This window comes from Ylistrum balloti, unplaced genomic scaffold (assembly GCF_031769215.1).
Source record: "Ylistrum balloti isolate Yb309-2 unplaced genomic scaffold, AGI_CSIRO_Ybal_v1 Utg370466, whole genome shotgun sequence".
NCBI classification, from domain to species: Eukaryota; Metazoa; Mollusca; class Bivalvia; order Pectinida; family Pectinidae; genus Ylistrum; species Ylistrum balloti.
In genome coordinates this window covers 170392-195495 of record NW_026782307.1, presented here as the reverse complement: position 1 = coordinate 195495, position 25104 = coordinate 170392, and the positions used below count along the sequence as shown (strand labels likewise).

The window sequence follows — 25104 nt, the reverse complement described above, 5'->3', positions numbered from 1 at the left end:
TGCCAGTTTGGGTACAGCCACAGAGCTTAATGTCATGTCAGTTTGGGTACAGCCACCAAACTTAACGTCATGTAAGTTTGGGTACAGCCACAGAGCTTAATGTCATATAAGTTTGGGTATAGCCACAGAGCTTAATGCCATGTAAGTTTGGGTACAGCCACAGACCTTAATGTCATGTCAGTTTGGGTACAGCCACCAAGCTTAACGTCATGTAAGTTTGGGTACAGCCACAGAGCTTAATGTCATCACGGTTAATTTGAAGGTTGGCCTATGTACACATTGTGATATTGAAAAAGAGGATAATTTGACAACGGCTTACATATGCATTCGGTAATTGACATGGAAAATCATTTGATCTTGGCCTATGTGCACATTCGGATATTGATATAGAAGGTAATTAAACTTCAACCTACGCACCCAATCAAATATTGACATGGAGGGTAATTTTGCGATGGCATACATGTATGTTTGGATGGTGTACGATATTGACACAGAGTGTAGGATATTGACAACATAGAGGGTAGGATATTGACACAGAGTGTAGGATATTGACACAGAGTGTAGGATATTAACACAGAGTGACAACACAGAGTGTAGGATATTGACACAGAGGATAGGATATTGACACAGAGTGTAGGATATTGACAAAACAGAGTGTAGGATATTGACACAGAGGGTAGGATATTGACACAGAGTGTAGGATATTGACACAGAGGGTAGGATATTGACACAGAGTGTAGGATATTGACACAGAGTGTAGGATATTGACACAGAGTGTAGGATATTGACACAGAGTGTAGGATATTGACACAGAGGGTAGGATATTGACACAGAGTGTAGTGTAGGATATTGACAACACAGAGTGTAGGATATTGACACAGAGGGTTGATATTGACACAGAGTGTAGGATATTGACACAGGATAGGATATTGACACAGAGTGTAGGATATTGACAACACAGAGTGTAGGATATTGACACAGAGGGTAGGATATTGACACAGAGTGTAGGATATTGACACAGAGGGTAGGATATTGACAACACAGAGGGTAGGATATTGACACAGAGGGTAGGATATTGACACAGAGGGTAGGATATTGACACAGAGGGTAGGATATAGACACAGAGTGTAGGATATTGACACAGAGTGTAGGATATTGACACAGAGTGTAGGATATTGACACAGAGTGTAGGATATTGACACAGAGGGTAGGATATTGACACAGAGTGTAGGATATTGACACAGAGGGTAGGATATTGACAACACAGGGTAGGATATTGACACAGAGGGTAGGATATTGACACAGAGGGTAGGATATTGACACAGAGTGTAGGATATAGACACAGAGGGTAGGATATAGACACAGAGTGTAGGATATTGACACAGAGTGTAGGATATTGACACAGAGGGTAGGATATTGACACAGAGTGTAGGATATTGACAACACAGAGTGTAGGATATTGACACAGAGTGTAGGATATTGACACAGAGGGTAGGATATTGACACAGAGTGTAGGATATTGACACAGAGGGTAGGATATTGACAACACAGGGTAGGATATTGACACAGAGGGTAGGATATTGACACAGAGGGTAGGATATTGACACAGAGTGTAGGATATTGACACAGAGGGTAGGATATAGACACAGAGTGTAGGATATTGACACAGAGTGTAGGATATTGACACAGAGGATAGGATATTGACACAGAGGGTAGGATATTGACACAGAGTGTAGGATATTGACACAGACTGTAGGATATTAATACAGAGTGTAGGATATTAACACAGTGTAATTTGCCTACATGTATGTTTAGGTTCATTATACACAGAGGGTAATTTGACATTGGCCTCTGTTTGGGTTTAAAACAAGAAAATGTTTTTTTTTCTTTGTCATTTTAAAAAAATTTCTTTCTTCATATACATATATTCCCTAATCCTGCATATTTGAAAGGTAGGTCAAAGGAGAAATTTGAAGACAGTCTATTGTGATCAAATTGCAGTAAATTATTTCATTGACCAATCAAACATTGCATTACATGTCGATTAGATGGGAATAAGTTAGTGAAAAACTGAACATACCTGGAAATCTTTCATTTTGAATTCAGACTGATGATTGCTCTCTCTTGTGTGTTGTTAGTGGCCCAAGTTTAGATGATGGTGAGGATGAAAATGACAGTGAAAAACCAGGCCCAAGCACAATGTCAAATGGACAGCGTAAAGAACGTACAGCCCAGCAAAGAACTGGGGAAGCCATGTTGCGTCACATCTTACAGGAAGTGGAGGGCGAGTGTTATAGTTTCAGGTATAACTACCAAAATGTATCAAAATAACTTTATACCTTAATAACCATTTCAGATATAAAGGTGTCATATTGTAAACAGTCTCTGTCTGTCTGAAACTCTTCCAATGTCTTTGATATTTTTTTTTCTTGGAATGTCTTGCTGGGTACCTTCAGCAGTATTCTTCATTATAGTGGCACTATAAAGTTGGATTCAGTTCCAAACTATGCCAAAGGGGCTTGTGCGAACATATTACAGCCTCAAGTAAACTCATTCACACTTTGCATATATGGGAGGCTGCCCTTAAATGATCTTATCTATTGATAGTAGGCAAAGCAGTGTTTATAGACAGGGTTGAGACAGTGCTACTATAAGTATATCTAGTGCCTTTACATTCCCTACAGACAAGTTAAACTTTCCAGTGATTTTTTTAGTCCTATTGGCAGCTGAATCCGGCTATATCCCATTAATGAGTGTTATTTTCCCGAAATGAGGAAACATCAAGGATATATTTTCCCAAGTTTGTACAAAACATTATTTTCCAAATTTATACAGGCACAGGCTGCTATAAAAAAAAACTATGTAGAAAAAAAACCTGCTACCTTGCAACAGTCAAGGTCATATAAGGACAGGAAAACAGTAGAAAGGGGAAGGTATATAGGAAAGAAAGAAGTGTCACAATGGGAACATGTTTATGTTGGTCTCTTCGATGTCCCTGTAGTAGAAGACACAAAGAAAAACCCTGATTTGCAGGAGGCCAACGTATAATCAATGCTAAGGAATGTACATTAAAATACAACTGGTTATATTTTTTGACTCTTTGATGTCTCTTAAACAGAGGGCAAGAGAGAAACCACTCCTGATCTGTAAGGGGTGTCCCAGAATTTGTTCACTCATACAACATATAAATACCAAAGGCATCTTCTTTCCCCACTACCTTTACATGTCCTGACAATATCAGGTGAAATGTAGTTGTTACTGGCCCCAAAAATAGGTTTTGAGATGATCCCTGTAAAGAGCTCTCATTCACAGCTCACATTTTCATCTGACAATTGAATTGTAAAATATTTATGTTAACAGTGAAGCCTTACCTGCCCTGAGCTATTTCCAAAGTCGACAAATTAAGCAAACAGCATGGAAATGTCAGCTAGAAATTACTTCGGGTATTCGTATACCTATATGTTCTTATGCAAAGGTAAGTTGAAATTTTCCTCTGTAATTTTTTTCTGATGCGTAATTTTCTTTACTGGTATGGAAAGGTTTGTGCAGACCTTTCATGAATACCCATCCATCTCGGATACAAATACTACAAAAGTATAACGCAGACACAGAATCCGGTCATTGTCTATTTCATTTTCAAACCTTCTGTTTCATTTAATCAAATTTACTGAAAGAAATTGGAGGCCTAGAAATTGAGGCTCAATACCCCATGAGCAATATTGAAGATTTGATACAGAATTTTTCACTTTATATTAATTTATAATAATGACAGTCAGTGACAAGCTGATATTTTATTAAAGATGTTACAATATAAAATTATATCACATCTTTTGTAATGCTATTGACAGATAATGCATGATAAATGAAAATCAGGTGAGGTTACCAAAGATACTGGAAAATATTCCTCACTAATGTTTTAGCTTAAAGATTTCAAACTAAAGCAGAGCTGGAAACGAGTATATGCCAAGGACCCATCAGAGGAGGTGGGCACTCTTAGGACATACCATATGAAGGATGAAGAGGAAACAGAAATAGATAAAGAGGACATGATAGAAGGTGAAATTTTGAAGGTTATTTACTATGAGGTCAAAGGTTACCTACTGCTGTGATATATCAGCAGTGATCATATCAGGAGAGTTCAAAGGTTACCACCTACTGCTGTGGTGTAAAAAGAGGGGCAAAGATTACCTACTTCTGTGGTGTATTAGGAGGGGTCGAAGGTTACATAGTGCTTTTGTGTAATAGGAGAAATTAAAGTTGACCTATTTGTATGAAGTGTCAGGAGTGGTCAGTAATGATTCAGTAATTGATTATGTAGATGATTAGAGGTCAAAGTTTACTTACTTCTGCAGTATATAATGAGAGGTCAATGATAACTTTCAAAATTTGTTCACTATAGGACATGGTTTTGTCAATTATCATCCTACTTTTTGTAGTTGGCTACAGTGTATAATAATTCCTCCAATGCATTGTTTATATGGTATAAAATATTTACAGGTCATCGCTATGGAAACACATTAGTACCGATGTCAGAGGACGATAAGGCTAACATGAAATACAAGGCTGAAAAATGCTTTAAGATTCTTGGATTTACAAAACCAGAAAATGTAAGTGAACCAAGAGCACTGATCGAGATCTTTAAGTCCATATAGGTGGTGAAGCTGGCCTAAAAAATTACTGCTCTGGTCTGCAAGCAGAACCTACAAATTACACCTGTTGCTCTTAGATTATTGATTATAATCATAATTTTTTGGATGCTAGATAAAGAAATACAATTACCATGGTTACTCTTTACAATGAGTTTTTTGGTTGTTGGGTAGAGACACCATTACCTTGGTTACTGTTTATAATGACAATTTTTGGTTGCTAGGTAAAGAGACACATTTACCATGGTTACTGTTTACAATAAATTGTTTCGTTGCTAGGTAGAGAGACACCATTTCCTTGATTAAAGTAACAGTTCAGTGGTTGCTAGGTAAAGAGACAACATTACCTTGGTTACAGTAACAGTTTTGTTGTTGCTAGGTAAAAAGACACCATTACCTTGGTTACAGTAACAGTTTTGTTGTTGCTAGGTAAAGAGACACCATTACCTTGGCGATGGGTCATCATGTGTGGTAGCAGATAAAGGTGATGAGGTAAGTAAAATTCATAAAAATAGTAAAAATCAAATTAAAAGTGTGTTTTATATGTATTCTTTGACTACCATATTTTCCAGGTTATAAGCCACACCAGTATATTTGACGCAGAGCCGGTTTTTCCTGACTTTTTCTTATTTGATCCACATATAAGTCACACTGGAATATAAGCCACACCCTTTGTTACTAAATGGTAACCGTTACATTGACCAAAGTTTGCTGATATAACAGACAACGGAGGGCAATTTATTAAGATCTTCAGTGAAACATTTAATAAAGTTGCAAATGAATCATACACAGATGGTCCTTTATTTTATTGATGGATTTCGAAAAAAGTAAAATACCAAATACAAACTTGTTTGCTTGGGTTCCTTTACAGATTGTCTATCCACAGATATAGGGCCTGACATTATGTATTGTTAACTAAACAGTCTCTCCATCGGTGTCTGTACTGCTAAATGTAATGTATTAATGAAGGCTCTTGCATGCTGAACAAATTCTTATAGTCCCGTATCATTTCTTGTAACAAGCATGGCGGTTGTTCTAGAATTTGACCTATTGATCCCAGGATGCAAAAGGCTATTGTAAACTTTTTGTATGACTTCGAAGTAACCATGAAAGTCTAGAAGATATTATTGTGATTCACATTAAAAGGTATGATTAATTAAATCCACACTAATGTTATTTTTATTTCAACCTTCAAATCCTCCAGTTTACGAAATGCAACTGAAGGTTCTAGATGATCTGTTTCAGTCACAAACATGTGACAGACATGAACTTAGATAAAACTCAGTACCTTATATAAGGTACATAGGCATAAAAGCCACACACTTGATTTGCGAGGCTTATGATCCAGAAAATACGGTATGTTCTTAATAGTTTTTAGGCCAAGTGAGTTTATGCTGTACCATGGTGTCCATTGTCCATCATCCTTCTTCCGTCCAGTAATTTTTTCACATTCTAATCTTCTTCAAAATCGCTTCGCCAATTTTGACCAAACTTGACATGGATCATCAGTAGGACATGTAGATCTGAGTTTTCAAAGTTAATGTGGCCAAATAGGTCAAAAATGGGGTAATCTTTATAATCTTCTACTCTTCTTCTACAATTAGCAGAGAGTAATGGCACATTGAATTATAAGCATGTACTAGGCCTCTTCAGAATTTATGAAATTTATGCCCCTTTGATCAAAAACATAAAAAATGGTGTCATTTTAAAAGTCTTCTCTTTATTTGCAAGCAGAAGAAAGTGATGGTACTTTGTTTCTTGGTTATATCTTTAAAACAGTTGGAATCCCCACTCCATAACCTAATATATATAGTATTTATTGGCATCAAAAAACAAATACAATCATGATGTTTGAATAGGTTCCAAAGTCTGGCCCCATCCTGAGGGACTTTATTTTTTTGAAGTAGTTGAGATTTTCACATAATAACCATTATAATAGTGAAGAATCATAGGGTGCAGTTTTCACAATTATGGTGTAAGAATTGGTCCTGATGCCTGGCCCTACCCCAGGGACTTAGTTTCCTTGTTATATCTTTGAAGCAGTTGAGATCCCCACCCTATAACCATATATAGCAATGATGGGAATGAAAAGATAAAGACCTTCGTGATGTAAGAACTGGCCCTTGGGTTTGGCTCTATCCCTCCGGACTTAATTTCTGAGTCATATCTTTTAGACAGTTAAGATTTCAACCCAATTGCTTGACATCAGGAGATAAACACATTTGATGATGTAAGAATTTAACCTTGGGTGTGGCACACCTCTTCGGACTAAATTTCTGGGTCATATTTTTGAAACAACTGAGATCGTAACCCAACAACCATGTTAACTCCTGCTGGGAATCAAAAGAGAAAGACAGTCATGATATAAGAATTTACCCATTGGTCTTGCCCTTCTAAAGAGGTTTAATGACTGAGCTGTAATTTGGAAGTACAGTTGAAACTCATTTTCTCGAAATCACTTGAGTCAACATTATGTTTGAGTCTAATTAATTTCTAAGTCCAGATTTTTTTCCTTCTATATCTTTGTAATTTTAGTTTGAGTGACTCAAATTTCACAGAGTCAAAATTTCGTTTGAGTTGAAGTGACTTTTCAGCCCAATTTTAAAGCAAGGGAAAAGGCATTTGTTGTCTTGAAATTAAGTTTTGTAAAAATATTTGCATGTCTTCTGACAAAATTGGTCAATACATACACAAGAGTAGAAAGTCATTTGTGCCTAACACTTAGCTAATTACGGCATATTGGTCCACCATACACACAACACTTTGTCTCTGGCGATTAATTTCCAGTTGAATTATCTAATTAAAAGTTAGCTTCTTAATAATTGTCATCATCATAGCAGAAACTTACCTGTACATGTATGTTAAACAAGTAGCACATTTACACAAAACATTTAGGTTGGTTGCTTGCATCTTCAGGAACAATCAAACAAAACGAAACCGTCAAACCAGCACGAACTTTGTGATGAAATCTGATCCCCACAATTCCGAGAGAAATTAATCTTGATCTTGTTTACTAAAGGACTGTGATTGGGCGCTTTGCTAGATTTAGTGCCTGGACAATGACGAGCTAAAAGTATTTTTCATTGATAGGTTCTATATCTGTGCCTGAGTTGTTTAGTATAGAGCTTGTATGTTTTCTATAACAGGTAAAATCTTTCTAGTGCCACATTTTTCATATGTTTATTTATTCATAATAAAGACATGTCAATATTATCTGTAGCTTCATACATCGTTTCCTGTAGGGTATCAAAAGCAAATTTTATTTTTGATTTATTTGTCATAAAATATATGATCTATATGTTCTTGGTCAGTAAGGGTAGTGTACATGTGTGCGAGACAGAATGAGTCCAAATGTGGTTGATTAGTGTTGTTATTATATGTTTTGTTGTTTGGATGCTGGTTTGTCTGTCCCTCCCTCTTTCTATCCATCCTTTCATGTCCAGAGCATAACTTTGCCAAAGTTAAGCCAGGATCATGAAACCTGGTGTATAATGTGGTCTTAGGATAATGAATCTTGGTGACAAGACGTATGAAGTGTACCAATGCCCGCAGCCCTTTGATTATAGTGTAATTGTCTTTTGTATTTTTTTTTTTTTTTTTTGTATCCAGAACATAACTTTACTTGCATTAAAACAAGGATGATAAAGCTTGTCATACCAAGAGGATGTAAAGTGTATCAAATTCAGGGCATGAAACCTCTGTATTACAGAATTATTATTACCCTTTGTCAAATTTTTATGTCTAGAATAAAGTTGTTTCAGGGAGCATTCATGCGTTCCACTGATATTTGTTCATATTGACAAGGAATCACATAAAAAGTACCATATTTAATTCTTAAATAGGTTAATACAACTGGCACCTTCGAAAGATCATGACAAGTATTAATCAAAAGTTTCTGATGAAAAATAGATATGTTAGAATTGATATGTAAAAACATCAATGAGATATAATCATTACCATGGTTTTTATCTTGAGAGTAAGCCCATGTCCGGTAATAAGCCCACCTGTATTGATAACTGTACAATTAACAAGTATATCTCAGTGTCCTGAAATAAGCCTACCACTTGACTTTAAGCCAGAAGTTGTATGGTAATACCACGACATACTGCAGGATAAATAACATATTTTTTTCTGTGTTTACAGGCTGCAGCAGTGGCTCTTTCATCCTTGATACAGGCCCTTTATGAAACGAACATGGTTGCCATAGTGAGGAGAGTATATAGTGCAGCATCTGGGCCCAAGTTAGGCTGTCTCATACCTCACATAAAAGCAGACTACGAGGTAAAAATGGACTTAATTATGTTGTAGGCAAACAAGGGGGATAATTATAAAAGACAGATTTGAAGTCATTTTGTGGTTAAGAAGGACAAATACAAACAATGGTGTTATGTAGCTTTTCAGTTAGCCTATATCCAGAGCTAGGACTTCATGTATCGCACGTTAACAGGGACAAGGATGTTATGTAGATATTCAGTTAGCCTATATCCAGAGCTAGGACTTCACGTATCGCACGTTAACAGGGACAAGGATGTTATGTAGATATTCAGTTAGCTTATTTCCATACCTAGTACTACTTCTATCATATATTAAGATTATTATATCCCCAACTTACATAAGATGGGTTGTATAGTAATCTGTTCATACGTGATTACCATGGGTACAGGATATCTCATGGACCCCTGAACAGATGGATTATATCTCTGTGACCCCTTGTTCAGTTTGGTTTTTATTTGCCAATCTGACTAATGCTACAGTTTATTTCTTAAGAGCTACCTAGAGAATCGTCTTTAAACTTCATGACCATGTTCAGTATTGGTCCTTGTTCAGTTTCCTCTGATTCCTACATCAGGGTCGTTGTTATGTTGGAAGATGTGCGACAGTTTACATTTCTTTTACCAATTGTAGTAAACAGCAAATTTATTTCTTGATTAATATTTTTTCAGTGTTTCATATATGTTGAGTTGCCATTTATGGAAGATGTGCGACAGTTTACATTTGGAAGCCTTCCTGTTACCAAGGAAAACACATCAACAGCCAACAACAAATTTGCACCCTCTGGTAAGGTATCTGCTTTCTTTTACTATAAATTTTGTATTGTGGATATATTCTCACCTCAATCAAGAGGTTTCCAGAAGTGTAAGAACATTTAAAAACAGAACATTCAGTAACATGGACTGCCAAGACTTTAAAAATCAGAAATCTGTTCGATTTATGCTGTAGGTATTATGAAATATATCTAGTACAAGGGATTTTTTATCTGGTTTTGATATCAAAATGTTTATTTCAACAGAGAAACAGTTGGGAGTTATTGACAAACTGATCACCACAATGGATCTCTGTCCTTTACCAGAGTAAGTTATCATCTTTAATGTCGTCTACGTTCCCAATCAATCGTTCAAAATACTGACTCCTGTCCATCATCCAAAGGCTTTTTTCAAAGTCATTGTCCTGAAGCTGTCTTAAATAGGATCCTTTTGTCTTCTTATATTCTATAACTTGACCCTCTGTTGACCTTCTATTTTGTCTTGCTAGTCTATAACTTGACCTTCTGTTTTGTCTCGCTGGTCTATAATTTGACCCTCTGTTGACATTCTGTTTTTTCTTGCTAATCTATAACTTGGCCCTCTATTGACACTCTGTTTTTTCTCACTAGCCTACAACTTGACCCTCTGTTGTCCTTCTGTTTAGCCTCTCTAGTCTATAACTTGATTCTGTTTTGTCTTGCTAGTCTATAACATGACCTTCTGATTTGTCTTGCTAGTCTATAACTTGACCTTCTGTTTTGTCTCGCTAGTCTTTAACTTGACCTTCTGATTTGTCTCGCTAATCTATAACTTGACCTGTTTTGTCTTGCTAATCTATAACTTGACTTTCTGTTTAGCCTCTCTAGTCGATAACTTGACCTTCTATTTTGTCTCATTAATCTACAACTTGACCCCCTGTTGACCTTCTGTTTTGTCTCGCTAGTCTTTAACTTGACCTTCTGATTTGTCTCGCTAATCTATAACTTGACCTGTTTTGTCTTGCTAATCTATAACTTGACTTTCTGTTTAGCCTCTCTAGTCGATAACTTGACCTTCTATTTTGTCTCGTTAATCTACAACTTGACCCCCTGTTGACCGTCTCTTTTGTCTTGCTAATCTATAACTTGACCTTCTGTTTTGTCTTGTCCTTGCCCAATCTTGTAAACAACTCATCATGTGATCTGGGATATGGGATCACCTTGGTTAGACAATGTGTTGTGTAGAAAAAGTAGGCCACTCTGGCCTACATTTTGACCTTTGACATACTTTAAAAAAAAGTTTGTCTAGGCCCTATCTTCCACACTACTGGTCATGAGAACTTTTTTTACCATATTTTCTGGGTTATAAGCCGCAGCCTTTTTCCTTGTACTTACCGTTTGTAACATATCAAAAGATCACTGTGACTTACATTTTGACCTTTGACTTGCATCAAGTAAAAAGTATATCTAGGCTTTAATATTCTACACCACTAATCATGGGAACTTATTACTTGGGATGTGGGTTCACCTTGATGATATGGGTTGTCAAAAGTAGATCACTTTGACCTATTTTTTGACTTATAACCTACATTAAAGAAAAACATTTGCCAGGGCCCTCTCTCTTACACTATCAGTCACTGTAACTTTATACTTTGGATATTGGTTAATCTTTATGAGGCAATGTGTTGCATATCAGGTCACTCTGACTTCAGTTTTGACTTTTTACCTACATCAAAGAAATGGTTTGTCTGGGCTGTATTTCCTATACTGCTTGTCACTGAAATTTCATACTTTGTGTATAGACTTACCATAGTGTATAGGATCACATTGGTGAGGTAGCGTGTCGGTGAGGGACTGTAATTTGTGAAATAATCATGTTTCTGTGTATTTGTAGGGATGATGATGATGAAGATGAGGAAGACAATGCAACAGAATATTTAAAGTCAAAGTTGACCTTTAACCCACATTTCCAGAAGCTTTATCAGGTTTGTACATCAAAAGTCATGAAAATGATGTGAAAAAAGAAAATAATGACCCCGCCTGTGTGATATTGTCATTGCCATATTTTTACTTTTGAGTGGTTGAAAATTGGTATTTCAATCCAATATATGGTTATAGCCAATACATGTTTGTGGCTGTTGATTTTCATAACAAAGATAGTATTCATTTTTGTTAATTTTCATGGCTCTTAATTTTGTGACAGTTAAAATTGTGGCTTTTCAATTTTGTCTCTGTTTATGTCCTTTTCTTACATGCTAACGTAGCAAAACTAAATAGCACATTGATAATTGTTAATATACAGCAATAAACTACAGTGTATTGCTATCTATTTTTATTCATGTATCACCTGTACACATATCAGCGTCATTGAAAGTATGATTAAGTGTTTCACAGAATAAAGCTTGCTTCACTTATTAATCTTATTATAACATAATAGCCAGAATGTCAGCTGTTATTGATTTGGGTGCCATTCTGTGAAAAGTGACTATTTCAAAGTGTCCGATGTAACATATTTTACTCAGATATACTGTGGAATTTCAATTGAGATCAAATAAGATAAATATCTGTACTGATCTTACGCTTCAGTGTGATGACTGTTGATACCACTGTCACTTTCAACATTGAAAATTAAAAAAAAAATTGGACATTTTCATTTTAGAAAAATTGACTTGAAAATGAATGATAATATCAGTAACTTTATTATGGTGTTTGAATTATTAACTTGGCATTAACTTTTCAATTAATGGCTTCTTTTCAATAACCAGCAGATCAAATGGCAATGGTATTTGGCTGATAGGCTCCTAGGACAAACCATGAAAAAATTTGCAAGAAGAAATGACCTTGAGGTTTATTCAAGGACACAGGATCTGATTTGTTAAATATTAAAATGACGACTTCTGACAATACATAAAGTGTAGAAGTATGTTCTTGGCCTGATGGGTTCCTAGAATGAAGCCAGACAAAGTTTGAAAAAGAAATGTCCTTGAGCCATATAAGTTCACAGGGATCAAATTTTTTGAAAACTGTAAAAGATAACTTCTGGTCAACCAAGAGTCCGAGAAGCATGGTTTTTGTGGCAAGATGTTTCTAAGTCAAAACCAAGAAAATTTTTAGAAAAAAAGAAATGGCATTTACTTAAAATCCATGCCATAACTGTCACTGTTTAGAGTTGAGTATTAGAAGCTCTTTGTTGTGAAAATTGGTTAAAATTGATTGGAAGTGCCCACTTTGAATGCCAATGGTGTGTATGTCAATATATTTGTGTTATTAACACTGATTCTATTTTTAATGAATCAAAAGTGTCTTCAACATCGAGCACTGAATCCAGATGAGCCCCTAGCAGAGTTATCCCCCCTGGTAGCAAACTACTTGAAACCACCACAGGAGGTCCTGACCAAGTGTGAAGAGCACATTGAGAGCTTGAAAAAAGTGTTCAAGTTAGAGGTGGTGAAGAAAAAGGAGGAAAAGACTGGTGAGAATCAGTTCAAAGAAAGGTAGGTTTTATTTTGTTACCGAAACAGAAACTAAGAAACACTTTTAGTAATTAGTTTGCCTGCATTTAAACTAGGAAATTGAAAGGAGATGTCTACATCAGTCCTACAAAACTAAAGTGCAGTGTAGCAAAGTCAAGTCCCATGAATCCTCAGTACAGAGTTATTGCCCTTTGTTGAAATTTTGTGTCATGACATAGCTTTGCTGGCATTAAAATTAGGATCGTGAAACATTGATGTATACATTGGTCATAATTAAAAAATATGCAGTTTACGAAATTCAGGGCCTGCAACCCTTTAATTACAGAATTATTGCCCTTTGGTTAATTTTGTGTTCATTGAAGTCTTATTTGGGAAGCATTCATCAGTTTTGCTTATAGTCTGGCGTTATGATTATTTTGTATTCATTTCCTGCAGTGATGAAGGTGATGCTGGGAAGGCGAAGAAACCACGCCTTGATGATGACCTTGAGGGTGGCATGGCGGATATCACTAGGACAAAGGTCACAGAGGTAAGGTCACAACAGTTTAAGGTATTTAGAAAAAGGCTTACAGGGGAAGCTAGATGCCAGAATGTAGGAAGATTTTTGGTTTCTGAGTCAGGAAAAAGTTGATGAGGGTGTCTCCTTGTTTGATATAATTTGTTTTATCTTGAGATTTTTATGCTTGTTAGGGTTGAGGGGTTATACTGCTACCCTAAGATGTCATTCCTTCATAATTTTGTTTTTAGCCCACCATCATCAGATGGTGGGATATTCAAATCGCCCTGCGTCCATGGTCCGTGGTCCGTCCGTCCATCCGTAAACAATTCTTGTTACCGCTATTTCTGGGAAAGTACTGGATGGATCTTTCTCAAATTTCATATGCAGGTTCCCCTTGGTCCCTAGTTGTGCATTGTACCCTTTTTGGACTGATTTGAATTCAAGATGGCCGACAGGCAGCCATCTTGGATTTTGGAAGTAAAAGTTTGTTACCGCTATTTCTGGGAAAATACCGGATGGATCTTTCTCAAATTTCATATGCAGGTTCCCCTTGGTCCCTAGTTGTGCATTGTACTTTTTTTGGACTGATTCGAATTCAAGATGGCCGACAGGCAGCCATCTTGGATTTTGGAAGTAAAAGTTTGTTACCGCTATTTCTGGGAAAATACCGGATGGATCTTTCTCAAATTTCATATGCAGGTTCCCCTTGGTCCCTAGTTGTGCATTGTACTTTTTTTGGACTGATTCGAATTCAAGATGGCTGACAGACGGCCATCTTGGATTTTGGAAGTAAAATTGTGTTACCGCTATTTTTGAGGAAGTACTGGATGGATACTTTTGATATTTCATATTGGTTTCCCTTGGTCCCTAGTTGTGCATTGTACTTTTTTTGGACTGATTTGAAATCAAGTTGGCCCACAGGCAGCCATCTTGGATGTCGACAGTAATACAGCACAAGCATATTTTCTTCAATGTTCTATCATATTGATGCAAGACCATGTCCATTATCCACCTGTAACTGACTGCTATCTAATAATACTTTGGGATCTTTTTCAAATGATATTTGCTAATAGGTGCTTAATAAAAATATCTTGTGTCATCATTGAGTACATTCAATGAAGACCAGTTCATGAACATTTATAAAACCTGTAACACAAAAAAAAATAAACAAATCTTCAAGAACTGAAAACAGATCCTCAAATGGTGGGCGCCAAAATCCCTCTGGGATCTCTTGTTGCTTTTATACCTGTTACCTGTCATCAAGGCTTTTTTTCATATCGGCCTTAGGTCTCTCTGACCAATCACTGGAAATTTAACAGATACAGATCTACAACTGTAATTTGGTATGTGACTGAAAATGTGCAGGTCAAAACCTGATTTGGTTGCAGTCAATTATTAATTTTTTCCAGATTAATGACCATTAAAATTTAATCCTTTTACTTATTGGAGAGTTTTCCTTTGTTCCAGTGGGGATTTTAAAATGCCTCTAACAAAGCCTGAAGAACAAGGTTTTTCCAAGACTGACCCTAACTCTTAGTAGGGCATAAAGCAGTGATAAATTAAAGTAACTCTACAAGACCTACATATTGACCCTTATTGTGACCAAGTACTCCCAAAATTAACTGTAAAGGCATACACTAAATCATTCATGATTGGAGTCTGTGAATCTTTAACTGCATAAAATTTGAGGGTTTTATGAAAAGCAACACAATTACACAAAAAATACTCCAAATTTCTCCTTGCTTGCCAACACATGTAGTTTTTATCGATTAATGTTAATTAACTTAGTATGATGCAATTAAATTTTAGTAATCATCCCCTGTTTACAAGTTAAAGTGTAGTGATAGATATGTGTATCTATAATAATTCTGTGTACTGTGTAAACTTCATTCAGCAATGGTAATTCACACAGTCTTTTCAACATGGAAAAGACAAAAACAAAATAACAGCTACAATATATGTGTTTATAGTAACTACAGATAATAAAATCATTGAAAACTGTCCTTTTTCTCCATAAAACACACAACTCTTGACCCAAATGGGATATCTTATCGGTCAAACCATTAATCCTTTACTTTTGAAACCATAATTGTGTCAGGACAGGTATGTTTATCATATCTATATTTGGTTGGTGTATGATATACCAGTCAGGTGATCAAATCTATTTCTCACCGGTAAGCTTTAAGTATTATAACTCGTCATGAAGATGACACGTCTCAGGTATTCACAGTTTTTTCATTCCACTGTCTTCTCTAATGCTTTAAGCAATTTCTTTCTATCAGTCATGGTTGGATGAATTTAAGATGTGTTTGTTGTCATTTGTATTGTTGTTGTAGGTTGGTACTGTCACACCTGTTGAGGATTTTGTCGCTTTCATCAACCAAAAGGATGAGGATAAATTTGAAGAAGGTAACAATGTTTTCCCCTTTTGCACAAATGTCTGTAAAATATAATCTTTATCAAATTTTCATGATTGTTAACAATTGACTATATGTGACCCTTGATAAGGAAGTTGGTTGCTGCTAAGGATAAAATTTAGATGTAAGAGAACTTTCCAGGATTGGATTACTGAGTTTACAATTATGTGTTCAGATTGGAAGGCTACCAAACATGGCCCTAGACAAACTCGTTTGAGCCAGAATATTTCTATCTGTTTAGAATCATATGAAAATAAAAACACATCTATTGTAGCAAGTCGGCAGATGCAGAAGAGGATAGAACAGATTGTTGTGGACTCTTTTGGTGCCCAGTTCTACCCTAAAGCCATGGACTGCCTGAAGGCTCTACGCTCTAACTCAGTTAAGGTATAACAAGCGTTTGATTAGGGTGAGAAAACATTTACTTACTATGCCATCCGCGTATCAAGGTGACCTATTTGGATCGGATATTTGTTTAGTGTTGTGTGTCATAAACTTTGGACATTTTCCGCTACTCCAGGAAAACCACTGAGCCGATCATTATATATGTTTTATATTTATATTTTGATATTTTGCAGAAACCGCCCAAGGTCAAAGGTTAACAAAGATTGTCAATTAAATAGTCCCAAGCCCACATGGGCCTGAAGGACAAGGCCAAAAAAGGTCGAATTGACTAAAATTTCAAGAATTTTCTTTTCTCTACCAAGATGCAATAGAATCAAGTACTCTTTATGGATAAATGTGTGTTAAAGTGCTTTACCAAAACTGTAAATTACATGACCTCAGGGTCTAACATTTCTTTTCAGTACCCAGATAATGTTGAACCAAATACTCTTCATGAATTAAAATATCTCAAGGTGGTCACCCTAAAGGGTAAATTTTATGACCCCATGGTCTCACATTTTCCCTTGGGGAGGGGTAAAGTTTACTATATAGTTTATATATAGCAAAAAGTATATCTGTTAATTTTCTATCGAAATAGTTTTTAAACTTTGTCAGAATTATTACAGTAACTATAGGATGTTAGTTTGATAATATGCATATACTGACCCTGCCTGACCCAATAAGGCAGATGGGAGGTGCCAAGAAAGAGTAAAATTGTCTGAAATTTCATACATTTTCCTCTCAATACCCAGATATGGTAGAACAATATACCCTTGTACTCTTCATGGATGAACGAGTTGTAACATGTTTTACAAAAATTGCAAATTTCATGAGTCTCACATTTCCCCCTGGGGAGGGGGTACAGTTTACTTTAGTTTATGTGGGAAAATAACATTTTTAGCATAATTTTGTTTTCATTTGGAAATACTGAAACTTGATTAGAATTATTAGTATGGCAGTTTTATGGTACACATATTGGTCCTGGCTGGCCCCCGGGGGCTGGTGGGCAAAGCCAAAATGAGTCAAATTGTCTCAAATTTCTCAATTTCAAGATATGATAGAATCTATTGAATACTGCTCACAGATGGAAGATTTTATATAGGAAAATAACATTTTTGAGTGTAATTTCTTATAATTCAAAGGTGGTTAGAACCATTAGCATGGAATGAAAGTTAATGTAATGTACAGTTTACATTAGCATCACATGTTCAATGGAGTTCAAGTTATCTAACTTTATCAACAAGATTATTTCTTTGACATGTTACAAGAAGAACAGCAGCATTGTGACTCAGATGACTGTTAAGGCCTTTAGACCTCCTGTTAAATGTCTTGTGTTGTTAATTTTTAGGTACTGAGGTCTTGAGTCATCAGGTGGGGTAATCTTCCTAACATGTCAGCATCAACTCATGTAGGAGTGACTGAAACTGTGATTTTTTTTTCTTCAGAAATCAGAACCAGAGCTTTTTAATGCATTTATGAAGAAGTTCAAGGAAATGCTGATCACTAAGGGAAGGCGGGACTTCTGGGAGCTGGTGATGACAGGTAGGTTATTGATTATCAGCAGTAACAAGCAGGTCACAAAGGACAACAGGTAAGATATTGATTACCAAGGGCAGGCAGGATTTGCGAAGTAGGTTATTGATTACCAAGGGTAGAAGAGATTTCTGGTAACTAGTGGTGACAGTAGGTTATTCCAAGGAAAGAAGGGGCTTCTGGGAACTGATGTTTGGAGGTAGGTTATTGGCCCGATCTGCGGAACTGCTCTTCAGATGATTGTGCAGTTTCTGTGTTTTAGATTATACACATGAATCTACTTAGATTTCACAAAATTATATCTGATGTTGTTTCACTAGAAAACCAGGGCCTAATATCAAAGATGGAGAGTGAAGATAGCACTGTGTCCAAAGAGGAAGCCAAACTGTTCATTAGTGAGGAGGTGGAAAAGGAAGAAGAGGATGTGAAACAGGAAGAAGGTGATGATGCAGATGATCTTGTAAGTATATTACTCTGTTACATATACTTTTTCCAAAAGCGTTCCAACTTTAGTCAAATATCTTTTTATGAAATTGATGTTTAGATGGTCTACATCAGTGAAAATGGAAGAAAGACAATGTGACATTGCATTGATTCTGGCAAAGAATTGCAGGGTATTGTCAAAATTTGGTCCAAAGCATGCTTGAGTGAAGGGAATTCAGTTTTGTGTAAATGGTGGATCTGGGGACACCTGGGCCCAGAGGATAGGGGCCAGTGGGGAAAAATTTATCAATATCTTTAAAAGATATGTTGTTCTTTAGGAATGGCAGGATATTGTCCAAATTGGGTCCGCTTTGGTGAAGGAAATAAGTTTTGTATAAACAGTTGGTCTTGGCCCGAAAGGGCCAGAGGTGTGTGGCCCAATCAGGAATATCTATCAATTTCTTGAAAATCCATCTGGTTCTTTAAGAATTGCTGAATAATGTCCACAAATGATCTGAAGCATGCTTGGGTGATCGGACATCAGTTTTGGATCAACGGTGGGCCAGAGGGAAAGTCCTTATAGGGAAAATCTATCAGTTTCTTTAAGAATCTATCTTGTTCTTCAGGAATGGTGGGCTATTGTCCAAAATTGGTCTGAAGCATGCTTGGGTGAAAGGAAATCAGTTTTGTGTAAATGTGTCTGTTCAACACATAATAGTTATCTCATGATCACTTTTAAGCTCTGACTATTAGGACCTTCGGATCTATTCTTGATGCCTCCTCCATGATTTGTTTTTTGAACTTCAATCGGTTGTAAACTTTCATTGCCTTCAAAATGTAGGCTTAGAATACAAAAATTACGTAGCCTGACACTTACCTAATTATAATAACTTTATAGATGGATTAGCATCATTACTATGAATATATTCGCTCAATTTTATATCCTTCCAGTGTTGATTATAACTATTAATCAATTTAGCACATGACCAGTTTTTGTGTCACCTGCAGAGCTGTCTGTGACCCTTCTTGGCTGAGTTATGCCCCTTTCAACTTAGCAAATTTGCTGGGAATATTTTTTTCCAGACTTTTTTGGCTTACGCTTTGAGTTATCGAAATGAAAATTGGTATATGGCTTCTTGTTGCTAGGGTACAGATTAAGTTTGATTCCTGGCTGTCTGTGACCCTTCTTGGCTGAGTTACGCCCCTTTGAACTTAGACAATTCTCTGGGAATATTGTCTTCTTGACTTTCTTTGGTTATACTTTGAGTTATAGAAATAAGATTTGGTATTAAAACTTTATGGTTGATCGTTGCATATCCAGTTCAATTTCTGGATGACTGTGACATTTTATGCAGGTGACACATACAAGTACAGTACACAGGTACATTTCAGGTAAATTGCATCATGATTGGGTAGCAAGTTGTCATACTTCAATGCTCCAATACAAAAGGTGCACAATACATGCATGAAGATTCTGTGCAGTTGCCTATCCTTCTATTCTAAGAACATGATAGCATATAACCTTAACTCTAACACAAATCTCAAATATAATGTGTAAGTTAGTATATAACCTTAACTCTAACACAAATCACAGGTATAATGTGTAAGGTAGCATAACACAAATCACAGGTATAATATGTAAGGTAGCATATAACCTTAACTCTAACACAATTCACAGATATAATGTGTAAGGTAGCATATAAACTTAACTCTACAACAAATCTCAGGTATAATGTGTACGGTAGCATATAACCTTAACTCTAACACAAATCACAGGTATAATGTGTTAGGTAGCATATAACCTTAACTCTAACACAAATCTCAGTTATATTGTGTAAGGTAGCATATAACCTTAACTCTTACACAAATCTCAGGTATATTGTGTAAGTTAGTATATAACCTTAACTCTAACATAGATCACAAGTATAATGTGTAAGTTAGCATAAAACCTTAACTCTAACACAAATCTCAGGTATATTGTGTAAGTTAGTATATAACCTTAACTCTAACACAAATCTCAGGTATATTGTGTAAGGCAGAATATAACCTTAACTCTAACACAAATCTCAGGTATATTGTGTAAGGTAGCATATAACATTAACTCTAACACAAATCACAGGTATAATGTGTAAGATGCCATATAACCTTAACTCTAACACAAATCTCAGGTATAATGTGTAAGGTAGCATATAACCTTAACTCTTGCACAAATCTCGGGTATATTGTGTAAGTTAGTATATAACCTTAACTCTGACACAAATCTCAGGTATAATGTGTAAGGTAGCATATAACCTTAACTCTAACACAAATCTCAGGTATAATGTGTATGGTAGCATATAACCTTAACTCTAACACAAATCTCAGGTAAATACAAAATGTGTTAGTATTCCTGATGCCATTTTGGTTTTTGTTGCTTTCAGCTTGACATGGTGTAGCATCCAGTTTATCGTTAGTCAGCCTGTCATCGACGGTCAGAGAAGCAACAATGGCAGCTTGGTGTTTACTGTAACTTAAGGGGAAAGAATAGTTTTGAGAGGAAATGAAACAAGATTCGATCTCCCTTACATAATCTCCATTACATACTCATAGTTAAGTGTAATTATTTCCTGATGTTTTAACATTACAAATTGTCATGTTATAAGGGAGAATGTGTGAAGTCATATTTCTCTGACGTTGTTGTTACAGAATGTCATGTTATGGAGATGAAAGTGAACAGTCATATCTCTCTAATGTTATCATTACAAAATGTCATGTCATAAGGGAGAATGTGTAAAGTCATATTTCTCTGACGTTGATGTTACAGAATGTCATGTTATGGAGATGAAAGTGATCAGTCGTATCTCTCTAATGTTATCAATAGAATGTGTCATAAAACAGGAGTAAGGCTTTATTTCCCAAGTGACAGAACTTAATTTTTTAAGACCTTATGTCAGGTATTACAGAGCCATAGTAATGTCTTAATCAGCCGTCATAATAGATATGCTGAGATAATTAAGATTTATCTTCTAAAATACCAGATTGAAAAATAAAGATATTATAGATATATTCAGTAAAAGACCAGGATGAAGAATAAAAAAAGATTTAGATAAATCTGTTAAAATACTAGGTTGTAGAATAAAGATCATTTAGATTTATCCAATAAAAGAACATGATAAAGAGTTGAGAAGTTAGATTTATCCATTAAAAGAACATGATAAAGAGTTGAGAAGTTAGATTTATCCATTAAAAAACCAGGATGAAGAATAAAAAAGATTTAGATAAATCTGATAAAATACGAAGTTGAAGAATAAATATAAACTGGATTTGTCCATTAAAAGACCAGTTAGAAGAAAAAAGATAATATAGATTTATCCATTTAAAGACTTATGTCTTTATTTATTGTTACTATTTTTAGCAGTACATTTTTTGTGTTTGAGGTAAATGACAATAAACATGATAATGAAGTCTGTTTTGAACTTAATGCGTCTATAAATTGTGATCGGATACATATGGCCCGTACCTATCATTACCTGGCACATATCTTGCTCGCACTTGTGGACAGGTGTACACGGACGTCCGACATGCCAGCAGCAAAATGTGGAACATGCTCCATACTTGTCACGGGTACGTTACAGGTGTTTATCAGGAGAGCTCTGCGCAGAACACACGCAGGAGGCTCATAGCGCCGGCAAGTCATCGGCAGTTAATTTCTTTCGTTGACATAATGCGGGTGATCTGCTGGCAGGAAACAGTGTTGCACAGCAAACCTGCGTGTGACCTGACATTTCTGCTGGCATGGACTGAAGTATACGAGGAAAGTGATGGCATCTTAAGGGGCAGTCAAGAAAGAGGACCTTTATACTTGATGGCTAACAGGACACTTTTTTAGATTCAACTGGGCATCATACGGGCACACCTGGGCCTACATGTACCCGGGCTTGGATGAGTCCCGAGAGACGCAGACTAGGAAATAAGGACCTCTTTTTAGGTTTTCAGATTTACAGTCGTTTGGCCTTTCAGTGGATGAGAAAAGATAGGAAAAAAGTCGAGAGGGAAAAGTAGGAAATGATGGGAGAAAGTGTGATACAGAGACGAGAGAGTGACCGTCTCTACTTCCTGACCTGTACTGCAAACTATTTTTAAAGATGTATATGCTGTAACAGAGGAGAACATCGCATACTTCCTGTTGTGTCAGTATGCACCAATGACTGAGAGGATCAGTATTAATCCTCACTTGTACGGACAGTCTCCATGGGCACCTTGGAGACCTTTGATTGTGAAGAGTATTTCGCAGGGTTCTGGTGTCCAGGAGAGGAATCCTAAGGTGTCCCTTTCAGCGCCCTAGATATTGATCCAAGTCTCCAGATCCCTATGATTGTCCAGTATACCATCCGGTCTTCCGATAATGTACTCAAGACGCTTGACATAATACATCTTAGAGCTATTAAAATACATCGTCAGTTAGTTTACTAAGATATGTGCGAGTTGCTGTTTAAAGTTCGACGAGAGAAACTAATTATCAAATATTGGACTAGGATAGAAATATTAGGACCTCATTTTTGCTCCCAATATATTAGGGAAGCGTTGTATAGGGGTAAAATTTAATTACACCAGCAACCAGCCTGTGACCATCAGGTTGTCATTTTAAAAGTATTTAATGTGGATAGAATTCAAATAGATCAGTAATTAAGCATTTCGAGTGAGTCATGGCTTTTACCTAAACCGGAAATTAATAAAGTCTTCACACAACCAACAACAGAAAAACTAAATCAATCATTAAGTAGTTGCCATGGCAATCATTGATGATAAATATAGCAATTTTATCAAATACTATACTGACGGTAAAAAAATCCAACAAATAATAAAGTAGGTTTAGGAGTTTTGTGACAACACAAACAGAATTTTAGCCTATTGCTCTGTGTATTCAAGAGAGTTTATAGCTTTCGGCTTAAAATTATGGCTCATTGACAAAACAAAACCAGACAGCGTTTTCATTTCGCCTGATCGTCTTTCGGCCATACAATCCATATAAACCGAAACAGCTCGAGGCCTGTCACGCTAAATTAAATTTTACGCTTGTTACACATTTTAGAAAAACAGAGGATCACTGTAGAGTCTGCACACCTTCCATCTGGTATAAATATCCCCGTTAACGAAATAGCAGATAAATTAGTTAGGGAATCTTTAGATTATGACATCACATACATCGACGTCAACTTTTCTTATTCACTGATCAATAAAGCTATAGAACAAAGATGGGATCAACTTTGGAAAGATCAAAACAACTCGGAACAACCTGAGGCTAATTATAGAAATACCCATTCGGAAGTCACAAGTGTACTTTTGTGATAAAACAGATAATACACGTTATTACTAGACTACGATTGGGCAAAACAAAATTGAATTTAAACATTAATATCATGTTAAAACAAATATCACCAAATTGTGATTTCTTTGATAACGTGGAGTCAATCATGTCTTCTGTTCTAAACATCTCGGAGCTAGGACAGAACACTACAAGGAATTTACTAAAAATATAATCCCAGTCATTTCCACTTAAATAGCTTTCTACCGTCGCTGGATAAACAGGGCATTGTCCACAACACGATTATCAGATATTTCGAAACAATAGGTTAATACAAAAAAAATATAACAGACAAAACACCACATTGCAAAGACGATGGTGTCGGGATCTGGAGAATCTGACCCATACCTAGGGCCAACAGGGACATATTAGGGCGGCTACATGAACATCAGAACCCTGCGCAATACTGTCTAGAATTTCCTAAGAAACAAAAGGTGATTACCAGGGAGGATTACTACTGATCCCCCATTTATTGGTGTATACTGACGTCCAAGGAGGTCTGCGGTGTCGTCCTCTATGTCCCATCCCCGCATGCACATCTGTAAAATAGTTTACAAGTACAGGCAAGGCAGTTGTGTCCCCCGGGGGTTCCGAGCAGAACGTTCGCTGCCAAAAGTGTACACAAGTTAGTTCACAACGAAAATCCCCATCATATACGAACGATTCGGTTTATTCCCCACTGTCCCAAAACTAAATAAATAAACTTCCCAACTGTCCCAAAAGTAGGGTTGTTGTTATGGTGATCAGGGGTTGAGAGTGATGTTTTAACACTGTCCAAAAAGTCACAGGTAAGTGGACACCATGATTTATTTCCATCCTCATATTTATGTAATATCTTGAAATAAACTCTAAATGTGAAATATTTTTTCCAAACTGTCATTCATGTATTTCCAAATCTTTCATTCAAATTCTAAAAATTAAGTATAAACCTAATAAATATTATTGAATAATCATATTAATTTATTTACATTAATAAATTGTCATATTCACATAAAATATTATAATAATTTAAATCGGAATATTTCATATTTAGTCATTAAAAAATCATTCAAGATGAACAGTAAACAATAACACTTAGCCAGAGGTTGAGGCAACTACCCAAGCTGTTTGAGATTAACACTTTAACAAGATGTTGAGGCAACTGCCCAAGCTGTTTGAGATTAACACTTTAACAAGATGTTGAGGCAACTGCCCAAGCTGTTTGAGATGACTAAAATCATGAGATGAATATCCATGCTATCTGAGATGAGTAAAATATCCAAGCTAGGTGAGTAGATATATATATCATATGATTTTGGAATTGGCATCATCAATGCAATTATGGCTAACTATCAAGTTCAGACACAACTAATCAACGTGGAGGCCGAAGACTAAATCAGGCCG

General features: G+C 36.1%; 1 protein-coding gene across 3 annotated transcripts in view; it reads left to right on the top strand.

Annotated features, from left to right (window-relative positions):
* LOC132555263 (X-ray repair cross-complementing protein 5-like) overlaps window positions 1-24644 on the top strand; it is a 30766-nt gene extending 6122 nt beyond the window's left edge. The window contains exons 1-17 of one of the 3 annotated variants that reach the window (XM_060219617.1): window positions 30-36; window positions 2139-2303; window positions 3361-3475; window positions 3921-4056; window positions 4498-4607; window positions 5076-5138; window positions 8790-8927; window positions 9590-9704; window positions 9937-9997; window positions 11543-11633; window positions 12949-13142; window positions 13557-13650; window positions 15957-16029; window positions 16312-16424; window positions 17867-17963; window positions 18275-18414; window positions 20798-24644. In XM_060219617.1, coding sequence (XP_060075600.1) covers window positions 2200-2303; window positions 3361-3475; window positions 3921-4056; window positions 4498-4607; window positions 5076-5138; window positions 8790-8927; window positions 9590-9704; window positions 9937-9997; window positions 11543-11633; window positions 12949-13142; window positions 13557-13650; window positions 15957-16029; window positions 16312-16424; window positions 17867-17963; window positions 18275-18414; window positions 20798-20812 — 1659 coding nt within the window. In that variant the 5' untranslated portion in view covers window positions 30-36; window positions 2139-2199 and the 3' untranslated portion in view covers window positions 20813-24644. Of the gene's footprint in view, window positions 1-29; window positions 37-171; window positions 177-2138; window positions 2304-3360; window positions 3476-3920; window positions 4057-4497; window positions 4608-5075; window positions 5139-8789; window positions 8928-9589; window positions 9705-9936; window positions 9998-11542; window positions 11634-12948; window positions 13143-13556; window positions 13651-15956; window positions 16030-16311; window positions 16425-17866; window positions 17964-18274; window positions 18415-20797 lie in introns of those variants that run through there. The other 2 variants (XM_060219616.1, XM_060219615.1) reach the window with 2 other exon arrangements.
* Window positions 24645-25104: the final 460 nt, after the last annotated feature.